The sequence below is a fragment of the Lissotriton helveticus genome, chromosome 7, assembly GCF_964261635.1.
Source record: "Lissotriton helveticus chromosome 7, aLisHel1.1, whole genome shotgun sequence".
In the NCBI taxonomy this organism is placed as follows: domain Eukaryota; kingdom Metazoa; phylum Chordata; class Amphibia; order Caudata; family Salamandridae; genus Lissotriton; species Lissotriton helveticus.
Window position 1 is genome coordinate 1295159293 of NC_136068.1, and position 14923 is coordinate 1295174215.

General features: G+C 43.2%; 1 protein-coding gene across 4 annotated transcripts in view; it reads right to left on the reverse strand.

Moving 5' to 3' along the window:
• The window catches only part of UNC13D (unc-13 homolog D), an 880699-nt gene that overhangs the window by 372826 nt on the left and 492950 nt on the right, over nucleotides 1–14923 (reverse strand). For all 4 annotated transcript variants that reach the window (XM_078654550.1, XM_078654552.1, XM_078654549.1 and 1 more), the window contains exon 17: nucleotides 10008–10064. In XM_078654550.1, the coding sequence (XP_078510676.1) occupies nucleotides 10008–10064 (57 nt within the window). The remainder of the gene's footprint in view (nucleotides 1–10007; nucleotides 10065–14923) is intronic.

A 14923-nucleotide genomic window follows, 5' to 3' on the forward strand; every position in this document is an offset into this window, starting at 1 on the left:
CCAGGTTGTGCAGTCTCTCTTCGTCTGAAGTGTAAAGCAGAGCGAAGAAGGTAGGCAAGGTGAGGTTTCAGCCTAAGTTAAAAGGTGTCACAACCTTTGGTAGGAAGGAGGCATGGGATCTCAGAACCAACCTGTCTGGTTAAAAGGTGGTATTAGGAGGGTGCACAGACAGTGCCTGCAGTTCACTGACCCTTCCAGCCGATTTTATAGCCCGAGAAAAGCCATCATCGTAACAAGAGAAGTGTGGAGATATGTAGCAGCTAAAGGGAGCACACACAAGAAAGGTGAAGACTAGGTTACAATCATAATTTTGTCCACCATAAGCGTGGAAGGGTATACTCAGATGTGAGTCCCTTGCTCATTGCACCATCAGGATTCAAGCAAGCCGGGCCGACGACGGCTGAAATGCCAGAAACCGGTCCCCGGAATCTTGTTTCCTTCCCAGTATAAGAATTGGCTTGGTAGTTTGGTTTGCCCTGTTCCCATCATGCACTGGGACAGGAACGGACTAATTTGCATATAGCCAGGTTCTGAGCTGGGATGGTGCAGTGAGCTAAAAAACGGTGATGGATCAAGCCCTGATCTTTGGACTGGGTAAGAGTGGTCTGCTTAATTCAGACACTCTGTTCATCACCACCCCCTTTTCTGAATCATTTTGTCCACCATAAGCGTGGAAGGGTATACTCAGATGTGAGTCCCTTGCTCATTGCACCATCAGGATTCAAGCAAGCCGGGCCGACGACGGCTGAAATGCCAGAAACCGGTCCCCGGAAGCTTGTTTCCTTCCCAGTATAAGAATTGGCTTGGTAGTTTGGTTTGCCCTGTTCCCATCATGCACTGGGACAGGAACGGACTAATTTGCATATAGCCAGGTTCTGAGCTGGGATGGTGCAGTGAGCTAAAAAACGGTGATGGATCAATCCCTGATCTTTGGACTGGGTCAGAGTGGTCTGCTTAATTCAGACACTCTGTTCATCACCACCCCCTTTTCTGAATTACAATCATAATGGAGCATGATGAATGGTCTGGAGAAAACATATGCTTTAGAGCTTTCAGGAAGCTAGTCACGAGTTACTTGAACAAAGAAGGTTGGTTCGGCAACCACAAGAAGGCTGAGATGGCAGACAGATAACCTTTAACTGTTCCAAGAACAGATATTAAAATGTGGGATAGGAATGCTGAAAAAGGGTCGAAGTTTCTGGTTGCACAGTATGCCACAAATTTGTGCAAACGGCTGGCGTATGCCATCTAGGTGAAGGGGTGCCTGGCTGCCAGAACAACATCACAGACTTCAGGGTAAGGTCAAAAGATGTCAACTGTCGCCTGTCACTCAATGCATAAAGGCTGAGGATGCGCAGGGTCGATTGCAGAACCCTCCCCAGCTGCTGTGACAGCAGTTCCTCTCAAAGGGTCAGCCTGATCGGAGGACCGATACTCATGCTCATGCTCACACTCACAAGCTCAGGATACCATACTCTCTGTGACCAACCTGGAAACACTAGAATTACTTGAACCCTGTCATTCCGTATTATCGTGAGAAGTCTGGGCAGGAGTGGAATCTGTGGAAAGGTGTGCCGGTGTTATGTTGTACTACTGTGTATTTACCTTTAAGATACATTGCCTCATGGTAGGAATGCTATGAGGTATTGGAATGTAGAATGTAGAATTGGTGAGCAGTGCAGCAGTTGTGGAGTTGTAAGACTATTGGGATAGCTGCTCCCTGGCGCTCACCTGTTATCCTTACTTACTCATTAAAATATATATATATATATCATATATTGCCTCCTCATTACAATTGGCGACGTTGGGACGTTCAGAAGGTGGACCCAGAAATTTAAGAGCAACTTGGTGAGAAATCGTTCAAGACTTTGGAATTTGCCAACTATTCTCGGTTACCGGACTGCAACTAGACACATTCACCTTGCGGTAAGCAGAACTGGGAAAGGGAATCGCAACGACGTACCTCCTTCAATTTGGGCAATTTTATTCCCAGCGTGTGTCGCCCGTTGAGTCCCTAGTACTGCGTCTTTTGACCAGACGGTGGGATTCCAGGCGAGGAGTGCGCGAGAGACAGACGCGCAGGCAAAGTGCGCGAGAGACAGGCACGCAGAAAAAGCCGATTCGCATCATTGTCGAGGACGTCGTGGCGCAAGGTCACGCTGCGTAACCCTACGCGGCGGCCATTTTGGTTAAACGTTGAGGAAATGACAAGCTCGGGTACACGACAGGAGAAATATGTCGGTACACAGTTCAAGAATATATCAGGAAACGATTTGTGGAAAGAACTTTCTAAACTTACGGTGGGTAAACAGGTGAGGCTGTCTGAGAATAGTAATGAAAGTGGAAATAATAGCCTAAACAAATAAATACAAATAAAAAATAAAGACAAAAGGAAAAGTTTATGGAGAAAGGAGACTCAAGTGGGAGTAGTGAAATAGATATTATTACAGTGAATACAAAACAAAGGATGGCACAACAAAACTTCAGCATTAGCGCTCCTCAACCATTTTGGGCTACTGGTGCTCAACCAGAAATAAAATGGATTGAGTGGAAAGAGTAATTTATAAATTATATAGAGGCTGTTGATGAGGAGAAAAAAATGAAACCTGAACAGAAAAAGAGAATTTTGTTACATTCTTTGGGAGCAATTGGTTTAAAGACTCATTCTCGTATGAGTAAAGTGGAGGATGCTAGTCTTAATGTTTTTGAAAACTGCATAAATAACATGGATAAATATTTCGCACCTAAAGTGTGTATGGGGGTAACCAGACACAAATTCTTTCAAAGGAAACAGAGTAAAACAGAAACAGTTGATGAATGGGTTGATGACCTGAAGAAGTTAGCTATTGATTGTAAATTTGGCACTATCAATGATGAGTTGATTCGGGATCAGCTTGTTATGCATAATAATATTACAACCTTGCAGGATAGACTATGGGTGAATGGAGACGCGTCACTGGACGATGTTTTAGCCATAATGAGAAAAGCAGAGATGTCGGATAGATGTTCTACAGTAATTAAAGAAACGGAACATGAAAAAACCCCAGGCGCTGTTTGCAAAATTTTACAACAAAACAAAACACAGACAAGGTATCAACAGAGTCCAAGAGGACCGACAAGTTATCATCAGAGTCCACAGGGAAGATGGAATAACCAACCAATGAGATTTCATAAGAAAGATACCGGAGGAGAAGAAAGAAGATGTTATCGTTGTGATAGCAAGGAACATTTAGCTTTTAGCAGAACCTGCCCTGCTATTAATAAGAAGTGTGGAATTTGTGGGTTGGTTGGACATTTTTCGAAAATGTGCCGCAAACGCAGCAATGTTAAATATGTTTGGGATGAAGAAAAGGTATTGGTTGAGGAGGATGATGAAAATTTGGAATGGGTAAAGAATGTAAGAGGTAATTGTGTCATCAACATTTCAGATGAAGCGTTAAAAGGGAAACCTTTATGTAAAGTGTCCTTTGGTGGTGTGGTGGTGGAAGTATATGCGGATTCAGGATCTCCCTATACTATTGTAAATGAAGAAATTTGGAAAAAATATTTTGTAGGAAAAATTGGAGATCAATTGAATACATCAGATATCTGTCCTGTTGGGTACACAGGGAAGAAAATAGAAATGTTAGGTTACAGATGGCTCACGTTTTTATTTAAAGGAAGAGACACAAGGGGGAAACTATATGTATCCAAAGTGGGACCATCAGTATTGGGATGGTGGGATCAGAAAAATGTAAGTATTATTTTGGATCCAAACAGTGAAGAGAAAGTCTTGGTCGTGGATGATGAAAGCAAATTGAGTGATGTTTTGTTCAAAGAATTTCCAGAAGTGTTCAGTACCGTATTGGGGAAATTGAAAGGTTTTGAACACAAAATAAGACTCAAAGCCGATGCACAACCAAAAGTACACAAAGTTAGACCGGTGCCAATGTTAATTAGAGAAGAAGTAAAGGGAGGATTGCAGGGACTTTTGAACAAAGGGATTATTGAGGAAATAGAAGCCTCTGAATGGATTAGTCCAATTGTCGTTGCACAAAAATCTAATGGAAAGATCCGTTTGTGCATAGATTTACACCATCTCAACAACAACATTGTAATAGAAAAGTTTCCTTTACCTAAGATCAACGAGATGGTATCATCGTTTAAAGGTGCAACATGGTTTTCAACCATAGATTTGTCTGCTGCATACCATCAGGTGGAGTTGGAAAACGAGTCTAGGTATCTGACAGGTTTTATCACACCTTTCGGGTGTTATCAATTCAAACGTATGCCATTTGGATTAGCGTCGGCAGCGGCGGTATTTCAAAGATTGATGTATAGATTATTGGGGAACATGGGAATGATTGCATTTTTCCAGGATGATATTTTAGTGGCAGCCAAAGACAAAGAGGAGCATGACTCTAAATTGAGACAGGTTTTAAGTATTCTAGAAAAGGCAGGGTTGACAATAGAGTTATCAAAATGTAAGTTCTGCAAAAGAAGTGTGTCTTATTTAGGGCACATTATAAGTGAGGAAGGAGTGAAACCCAAACCGGCTTTAATTGAGAATATCATGAATTCAGGAGCACCAAGCACCAAAGAAGAGATAAGAGCATTCCTAGGAATGGCAGAGTATTGCGCGAAATTCGTAAAGAATTTCGCGTCAAAGGTGTTTAATATTCGAAGTTTGCTTAAAAAGAATGTGAAATTTGTTTGGACGGAAGAGTGCCAGGAAGAATTTGACAGAATTAAAATGGAGTTACAGAGTGTTAATGCCTTGGCGAGTTTTGACCCCAATGTAGAGTGTTTACTGACAACAGATGCGAGCGACAAGGGCATAGGTGCTGTTTTTACCCAAAAAGATTCTAAAGGAAAAGAGGTAATAATTCTTTTCGCTTCTAGGGCACTTTCCCCAGCTGAAGTAAGGTACCCTATTATCGAAAGGGAGGCGTTAGCGTGCGCATGGGCGTTAGAGCATTTTAGAGCCTTTGTATGGGGCAAACCGGTGACTATTAGGACTGACCATCGCCCGGTAGTTAAAATTTTATCGTCGGATGGCATTTCTGGAGCTTCAGCTAGGATGGCAAGGTTGTCTATGCGAATGAAGGAATTTATTTATGAGATGGTCTATTTGCCAGGAAGGGACAATGTAGTGGCAGATTGCTTATCTAGGCTGCCATCCCCACTTGAAGAATGCGTGGATGACCCTTGGGGTAATGTCAATATTGCCTTGATTCATGATTCAGGTGTTCCTGCTATTAGTAATAAAGAATGGTTGGAGGAACAGGACAAGGACTTAGAATTAAAAGAGGTTAGGAAATATATATGTAAGGGTTGGCCAAGACAGTGTTTTATTGAAGGGAAATTTAGAGCCTTTTGGGAGGTAAGGATGGAACTATCTTTAGAAAGAGATTTGCTTTTCAGAGGTGACAGAGTGATTCCCCCAGTTTCATTGAGAAGGAAAGTTTTAGAGCTATGTCATGAGGGACATTTTGGTATTGGGAGAAGTAAAATGGTAGTGAAAAGTATGTTCTGGTGGCCAGGTGTGGATAAAGACACGGAATTGTTTGTCAGGAATTGCGAGGTGTGTAGTTCTGCAGACAAGACCCTTAGAACGTTAAAACCCTGCATGAGTGAAGGACTTATTCCAGAACTACCATGGGAAACCGTTGCTGTGGACATCATTGGACCAATTGGTGAAATGAAAGAGTTTGGATTAGTGGCTATTGATTTATTTACAAAGTGGCCTGTTGTGAGATTTGTGGATAAGGCAGACACTTGTAGTGTGTTGAAATTTTTAGACAAGATTTTCATTATGGAAGGTTTACCGGTTTGTATCCTTACAGATAATGGAGTACAGTTTTTGTCACACGAAGCTAGTGATTACTTTCAGAAGTGTGGTGTTAAACACAAAACCACTGCATTGTACAATCCCAATGGCACTGTTGAGAGATTCAATAGAGTGATCAAAGGAGTTATTCAAGCGGTGGTCAACAAGAAATTGGATTGGAAAGTTCAAGTACAGAAGGCGGTTTGGTCTTACAGGATTATAGCACAAACTAGTACAGAGTTGTCACCTTTTGTTATGATGAGAGGGAGGTTACCAAGAAGCAAGTTCAACCCTGGTTGGTTGTTGAGTGGAAATGTTAAGCAGTGGTCCCCTACAGAAGTAAAGAAGAATTTGGAGTTAGCTCATTCTAAAAGCAAAGAGTTCTATGATAGACATTATGGCACAAAAAGTGTAAGTGTCAAAGTAGGTGATTGGGTACGGGTTAAGAAACCTTTTAAAGTGCCGAAGGGTGAAAGTCGTTTTGACCCACAGAAACAAGTCATTGAGGTTTTGAGAAATGCTGTTAGATTGAGTGATGGGAAGGTATGGAATATGAAAAGTATTGCTTTTAGTCAAGATAAATCTGAGGAGAGGAATGAGGATATCACAGATAGTCAAAATATGTATGATTGGATGGAAGACCATTTTGAGAACAGCTGTCTGCAAGCACAATTTGCTGATTCTGGGGAGAATACGGATGCGTCATTGCATGACTCAATTGTTGTGAGTCGTCCTTCTTATGAAGAGAGGAGAGGTGTTACTGGTCAAAGTAATTGTGGTAATTCCAATGTTTCCGCTGCTATTCCTGATGACCCCAGTATAGTTGAATGTGGTATTGGTAAAAGAATTCCTACTTTGCCTTGTAGATTCAAGGACTATGTTATGAATTGATTCTTATTGTTCACACCTATGTTTTCCTACTCATTACTTTTCTTTCTTTTGTTTTTAAATTGTTTTTTTTTATTTTATTGAAGGGGGGGATGTGTTATGTTGTACTACTGTGTATTTACCTTTAAGATACATTGCCTCATGGTAGGAATGCTATGAGGTATTGGAATGTAGAATGTAGAATTGGTGAGCAGTGCAGCAGTTGTGGAGTTGTAAGACTATTGGGATAGCTGCTCCCTGGCGCTCACCTGTTATCCTTACTTACTCATTAAAATATATATCATATATTGGCCTCCTCATTACAGCCGGAGGTGGGAGCGCCCCTGGAGACAAAAAGAGCCTCCGAGTGAGAGCCATCTTGGACACTCCAGCACCCAGAACTACTGACATTGCGGTGGCAAACAGATCTAAACAAGCCTCTCGCACACTTGAAAGAAACCTTGCACCACTTCTGGGTGGAGATGTCATTCATGATCCAATTCCAATAGACATCGATGGTTGAGTTTGTCTATCCTGGCGTTCAGGTAGGCCGCCAGGTGCCCTGACGTTCCAGAGACAGAGGGCCTCTTGACGAAGGGTCCACAATCCCACCCTGCCTTGTTTGATGCAGTACCAGATGCAATGTGAACACCTGTACCAGCCTTCCCCAAATTGAAGGAAGAAAGGCTTTTAATGCCAATCAGATCACCCGAAGCTCCACCAGAGCCCCATAATGTTCAGTGGAGCAGGGGATGGTGTATCCTGTCTCCCACTGGATGTCCATGCTGGTATAAGAGCAACCTAAGGTGTTTTGAAGGCTAGGGGTGTGGTGGACTGGCCTGACCCCTGACTATTGGTCCTACATGGTCTGTGAAAAACACATTCAAGGTCACAAAAGGTTTGGAAGTCTGCTGGCTCTGTTGGCTGGGTAGTAAAGTACATGAATGGTAGTCCGTACCTTAGCCACAGAGGGGGCGAAATGCAGGATGGGGTTTGGCGAGTGGGCATGGATAGACCCATGGTCCTGGCCCTAGCTCTGTTGTCTTAAAGAACTTCAGCGCTTAGTCTGCTATCCCACCAAAAAGGCGAGAGCCATCATAGGGCTTGTCCATGAGAGAAACTTGGACATGCCCTGAAAAGCCACTGGTTCTCAGTCAGGCATGAAGTCTAAGTGCCACAGACGATGCAATCGCTCTGCCCAGCGAGTCAGTCTTGTACAGTCCACATCTGATGGGGAACTTTACTGCATCTCACCTGTCAGCAATAGCCTGGGGGGGGGGGTTTAGGGGGTATGGCTGGGGCCTCCTCCATGACCATGTGCAGCACTTGTGAAACCGAATCCTAGACTGTGTCGGTGTATTGACCCAAAAGGCATGCCGTGTTCACCGACTGCAGTGCTAGGCAGACAGAACAGAAGAAACTCTTACCAAATAAATCCAGGGTTTTGGATTCCCTCTACAGTGGGATGGTAGGGAACGTGCCAAGGTTTTTCCAGGAAGTAGAGGCTTAGACCACCAAGTTCTCCGTGGTAGGTGATGTGTGAAGAAGCTGGGGTCCCCAGGAGCATGACAATGGCAGTAGGCAATTGTCTTGTGCATAGGAGCCCATGTGCAGGACTAGGACCTGGCCCTAAGCAGAACATCTCTAAGGGATTTTCTGAATGGGAGCAACAGCTCAGAGGAGGCGACTCCCAGCTGAAGCGCCTCTGTCAAGACATTTGACTTGACTGCCATCAAAGGCAGTTAAGGTCCAAGACCTCAACTACCCTCCGCACCACCATTGCTAAAGAGGCACCCTCCTCCATAGCCACGGTAGTGGGAGAGAAGAGTCCAATGCCTGGTGAGGTATCCAACCACTGGCATCGGACAGTCCCTCATTCAAGCTGTCCTCCTGTTCATCTATGGGATGATGGTAACCATAAGGGTCCTCAGGCCCCTCCCAATCGTCACCCTCTCCATGCCTGTCAAAGGAAAAAGGCAGTGGTTCTGATTCAGAGGGCATAGTACTAGCCAACGCTAGTGTTTGGTAACACCCAGAGTCAGAGTCCGGTATGATGGGGCCTGCACCCCCATGCTGCTTGGGCAGCACTGAGCGACAACACTGAAGTGGGTGCCAAGGAAAGCTGCTGCTTCATAGGCGGTGCTGCTCAGTATCCAGCATCCAGTATCCAGTACTGGATTCAAGGGCAGACCCACTCGAGGTAATCCTGTAGGGGCCCCTCTTGAACCCGTGGGGCCCAAAAGTGCTCCAGAGGGGTCAGGCCAGCCAAAGATGAGGTGCATGGCCTTATGAAATTCCTTGGGTGGGTGTCATCCAGTCTCCAAGAAACTCTGGGAGACACAAAGCGGACCCTGGCACAGGCTCCATGGTAGAGCAAAGCCTTTTGTGCCAAAGCTCCTGCGTCTCATCCAATGACTTGGACCAGCGCGGAGAAGCTGAAGACCGCTTCAACTTCTCAGATTTCTTCCTCTTGGGGGACTCACCCAACGACTTGGAGTGTGACGACGATTGTGGGGATTGCCTTTGTAAGCGGGCCCAGGAACTTCTGACGGAGCAGGAACATGAGAGTTTGGGGAATATTTCCTCAGCGCCTTCAGGTTCATGGTGCAGCAATCCTTGCAGGTCTTGGAGTTGTAGTCCCACTCCAAGCACCAACAACAGCAAACCAGATGAGGGTGTGTCACAGACATCTGCCTGTGACAGGAACAACATTGTTTAAAGCCTGTTGGCTTTTAGGGGACATCCCTAACATATCAGGAGATAAAATCTCAAAATAGAGGGAGGTTTGACAATATGTAAAAAAACAGTCAGTCAAAAAAAAAATACTGGGGGTAGCTCTTTCTGGCTCTGCACTGGCTGGCACAGAAAAGAACAGAGCTGACTTCAGCTCAATGGGATGGTGCCTACATAGGCACCACACGTCACTTCTGGTGTGGATGCCGCCGAGCCAAAAGACACCACCTACCAGCACACAGGGGTATTGCTAAAAAAATTCCAGATCTAGTTAGACGCCTGTCTAATATTCTAAGGTAAGGAATCTGCAGCTAGAAGTCTCTATCGGAAACACTGCACACATTCAGCTACCAATGAAGGGACTAACCTACCACTGGTAATCTTTGTCAGCCACATACAAATTTCTTTTGGTCATCATTCCCTTGTCGTCCTGGCAGACCAAAAATTACCACCTAAATCATTCTTTTAATCCATAAATACCCTGATTTTCAAATTAGGTTGCATTCACACTGGCTTTTATAATATATCTTCTGAAGCTAAGGTTGTTTGCAAGTCAAAGGTCACCATTACTTCCAGCATCACATACACGGGGTCTCACCTGGATCATGGGCTGAAGATGCTGCTTTGTCAGCTGGTACCACTCCTCTGTTCCACTCTACTCTCGAGATGGGGAGCAGTCAACATTCCCAGGAGAGAAGGGGAAATCGGGATATACACACAAAAAAAACAACAGGGTGCACAATGAATCACAAAGAACTCACAATATGTTGTGATAATGCTGTCATGTGTGTGTGTGTGTGTGTGTGTGTGTGTGTGTGTGTGTATATCATATTAATGTAGGAACGGTCATTTTATGTACCTTAACTCATCATCCTCCATACTCTAAACAACACAACTTTCTTTAAGCTCTCAGGCCAATTATGTAATTTACACTTTGTTTACAAACAGCATTTGTTGTAGAAATACTATTGCTCTTCAATACATATATCTACAAATAAAAGGATAAGTATAGACACTACCAACGTCATGGAAAGTCCTCGCTGACATCATAGTACACTTGTGGGACTTGTACAGACCGCCTCACTGTCACCGCGTGCATGCAAAGGCAGCTATAAGATCAGGGTATACTTACGGGGAACTCTGATGTTGCAGAGTAAGCATGCATAACTTAAAACATGTATCTGTTACGTGCAAATTGACTGCTTGTGGCATGTTTTTGCTCAGCAACAGATGTTCATTGTAACCCAAATCAAAGATACTCAGACTTTGTTTACTGACTCACCTAAAAGTTGTGCAATAATCACGTTGTGCTCTGGTATAGTCATTAGTAAGTTCTCTCATATTTGCGCCTTGAAAATTGCCATGCTGATTCAGTGTAAGCTTTTGCACAGGGCAACAGTGTCATTGGTAGTGTTTGCTCCATAATCTTTGACCAGAGGGAATAATATACACATTTGTAAGACTAGTTAATGCGCACAAAAGCAAGAATGGGAAGCTTGTCACTATACCTCCCATTTTACAGGTACATAGCCAATAAAAGTGAGGTCGTTTGGCTGACCACTTCAGAGTAAGAGCTCCAGTTGACAGAATTTCAAGCCTGAATTTTAGATACATAGATCGTTGAGTATCAGGCTTAATAATATCGAGATAGGATTCTATGCAGATATGTGATTTTATATATATGTGTATTTCTTAATGCTGATCCTCTGCTGCTTAGTCTTTGTCTGTCAGTAGTTTGTCCTAATTGCCAATGCGCGTAACACATTCAGTTCACTGAGATTCTCCTTCCGGTCACCAGATCAAATCTCTCTCAGGGCTTTTTCCACATGCCTAACCAAAGATAGTTTGCACATCCAGTCTTACTCCGAGCTGTGAGGGAGGATTTTAGATACAACTTTACATGCTGGCTTGAATATAGTGGACCACAGCGACACAGGGCACAGCTGGATCAGATCTTCTATGGGATTCAGCCTTAGCTCCACTTCATCCAAATTCAATGTTGCTTGATTACTATCCCATTGTTGTTCTGTACTTTGTATGCTGACCACGAGGGACCTTCATGCCACTCTGTACTATCCCCCCAGTGCATGGGAAATTAACATCTCATCCTCCTTCTGGGATCACAAGGAAACCTCAATTGCCTGCACCAGCAATGCGGGCGCATCAGACTGGTAAGTGATGCTGTCCACATCCAGTGCTGGATCTCTCCAATGGTGCCACTCCAAAAGAAATTCTTGCTCTGGGATTGCAGTCGTGCCAAGATCTCAGAACAGGAATTTATCACTATAAACCACAGATTATTGTTTTGAGGGGGTTGGCAACTCCCAGCCACAGGGGTAATCCCCCACTCGTTTGGGAAAGTGGAGGAGCAAAATGGGGGTTCAAGGGGAATACTTATGATCTAAGCATTTTCCCTTTCCTGGGGAGCCTGATCGGGGTCCCGCCACCCAACTACCCACCTCCTCCCCCAGGGAAGAGAAAATGATGTCTGCCATTTTAGATTAGGATTCTCTGCGCCTAAACTCCCTGCGCCACCATACCCAACCATCGAAAATAAATTTGGATTAATTCTGTCAAGTGAATTTTGCTTATTATTTGTAATACTGTTATGCTTTGTTGCTTCTTTCAATGTTGCTTTCTGTACTGTGTGTTCAACAAGCACAGTTATGACAAATTAAATATTGCAAACTATTCTTTTTTTATATGGCTAATGTCTTTGGTTCGACTGTTTTGTTTATTGTTGATAATTGACAGTAATTACTGTTAAGATACAATCAGTCATTGAATTAATCATTTCTTAAGACTACAGCAAGGAACCATTAATCTTTATTGTCTGTACTGAACAGAAGGTGCAGACTCATGTGCTAGGCCTTAACTTACACAGAGGCAGAAGTTGACAACTGCATGTCACATAAAGCAAAACAAATCATACTCATCCACGCTTTTATTTAGGCCAGTCAGCTAGAAGGCTCTCCTTCACTGATGATATGAATGGATTCCAACAAAAAGGATTTGTATTGATGGATATTACTATATGCAAAGGGCAAAGGTGAATGTCACAGAAAAATGTATTGGCAGAGGGCAAATAACTCACAGAAAATGTGTTTGAAGGCTCAAAAGCTGTTGGATTAAAGTATCCAAAGCATGGCCCATAGAATATATGCCAAGAAAAAAGTAATTTTAAGTTATGGGTTTGCCAATTTGGATGATGAGGATTATCTTAGACACAACAGAGCCTCCTCCTCTCTACTTGAATTCTGCAAGAAGCTGAAGACCTGGCTTTTCAATTAACCAACCTTCCATAGGCAGGGCTAGAAACACACATCTGCTCAGCACCAGGATAAACTTGTGGGTGATAGTACACTTTACAAATACACATAACATAACAACATTTTGGAGTTTTGTAGGATGCAGCAACGGCTCATCTAAAATATAATTACTTCATTAGACCTTCTCATCCTGGTGTTGGCCATTCGGATTTTTAGTTCACTTTCAAGTGATTCATTAGAGGCATGTTGTGCCAAAACTGGAAGCCTACCAGGTCCACAATGGAATCAAGAGCGGTTGACTGAAACTAAAAAAAACATGATCATAAATTGACCTAATTACCTGTAAACTGAAAATAACACCTGGGGATTCCGCCAGTATATGAAGCTATCTAGGGAAACATTTGTACTTAAAAGTACCATCTTATTGTTCTTTTGGCTACATAAAAATGAAATGTTTGGCGAGTAAGGGAGCCAAAAAATGCTTGCTGCCTGTTTTACCCCAATAAATGATAACCAAAGATAAAACTGATTATCAGGATTAACCTTGTGCTATTGGGCCCATGCTTTGTGTTGGACCTGACCCTCTCTGCAGGGTCACCCCCAAACATTTTGCATTCATCTTTCCTGTTTTCCTGAATTTTTTATTTTTTTTTGGCATTAAGAATTTGTGCGATTTATGCTGCTAACCAGTGCTTAGGTGCTTTGTGCTCTTTACTTAAAACATGGTAAAATAGGCTTACAACCAATTGGCACATTTAATATACCACAGTAAAGAGGTACTACATGTAGCCAGGGTAAGCAAATTAAATGCTACCAGTGGGGCTGCCACACTTATTGTTCCACTCACAAAAGTAGGCCTTTACACTAACCCTGGGCAATGAACTCCTCCACTACCAGAGTTTGCAGAGAATGGTCAACTATGCATTCCGTAAAAAACACGGAGTTGAGCCAAAAACTCAGTTCCTCCACGTAGCGGATTCCGCTATTAAACTGCACCCACAAATGCTTTGATGAAGCAACTTTACATGCTAAAAAGCATATAACCAAATCACAAAAGTGAACATTGAAAATGAAAAATATCAGGCAATGGGAGAGGCAATGATTTTGGGGTCCCCCCTTACGTAGGGGCAGGACCAAGCAGATGCCTTGAACACAAAGAGCATATCATGCTGGACGATTCAGTGGTGGTTCCATCCTCTTAGGACCACCCCAAGCACAGTTCTGGGCAAAAATACAATCCCAACCAAAGGCCCTGCAAAGCATTATGGGACAAGATTAGCAGTGGGCAGTGAATATTATAGTATCCAATATCAAAATAATTCTACAAAGAGCTGCAGTTCAACTAGTCGTTACTAGGTATCCCTCACGAGTTAAATGCAAAAGCATTGAAATTATTACATCAAGCTGTAGTTCAACTAGTCATTGTTAGGTGTCCCTCAAGTCAAATGCTTTTGCATTTGACTCATGAGGGACACCTAGTAACGACTAGTGGAACTGCAGCTTCATGAAAGGGTTTCAATGCTTTTGCCTTTGGCTCGTGAGGGGCACCTAGTAACGACTAGTGGAACTGGAGCTTGATGTAATGATGGGATCACCACCGAATCGCTCAGCAAGATGAGCTCTTTGTTTTCAAGGCATCTGCTTGGTTCTCTCCCTAGGTTATGGAGGATCCCAAAATCATCACCTCTATCACTGCTCGCTAAATTTTCATTTTCACTTTTGCGAAATGACTTTATGCATTTTAGCATGCAAGGACAAAGATACTTGTATATATTACCAAAAGTATATGAGGTTTCCAGTTGCGGAATTGGAATTCACTGAGTTTTTGATCAACTTCGTGGAATTCCGCGTAGTAGTACTCCGCCAACTACGCCCACTCCTACTTTAAACATGTCTCAGGTCTGTTATTGCAGCCTGTGGTGCAATTTTAAATTTTGGGGACTGTATGGTGAAAATCAGATACGGTTGAGTCTTTTGATATGCACATACAAGATACAGGAAGCAGGTGTATAGATATTTGTGAAGTCCATGCATCCTTTCTGTTTTCTAGAGCGGTGACCATTCGCCTGAGCCGCAGCCAGGTGAGGTGAGGCCAATCCTTCCTGTACAATAGGTAAGAGGGCCGATGTACCCTGTGATAAGCACATGGGGTTATGCACTGTTGGGTGAATGACATTCTCTTGGTAACATGTAAGCATTGTTCATATGATACCGACAATATTTTTCTCTTTTCTTTGTTCTCTTT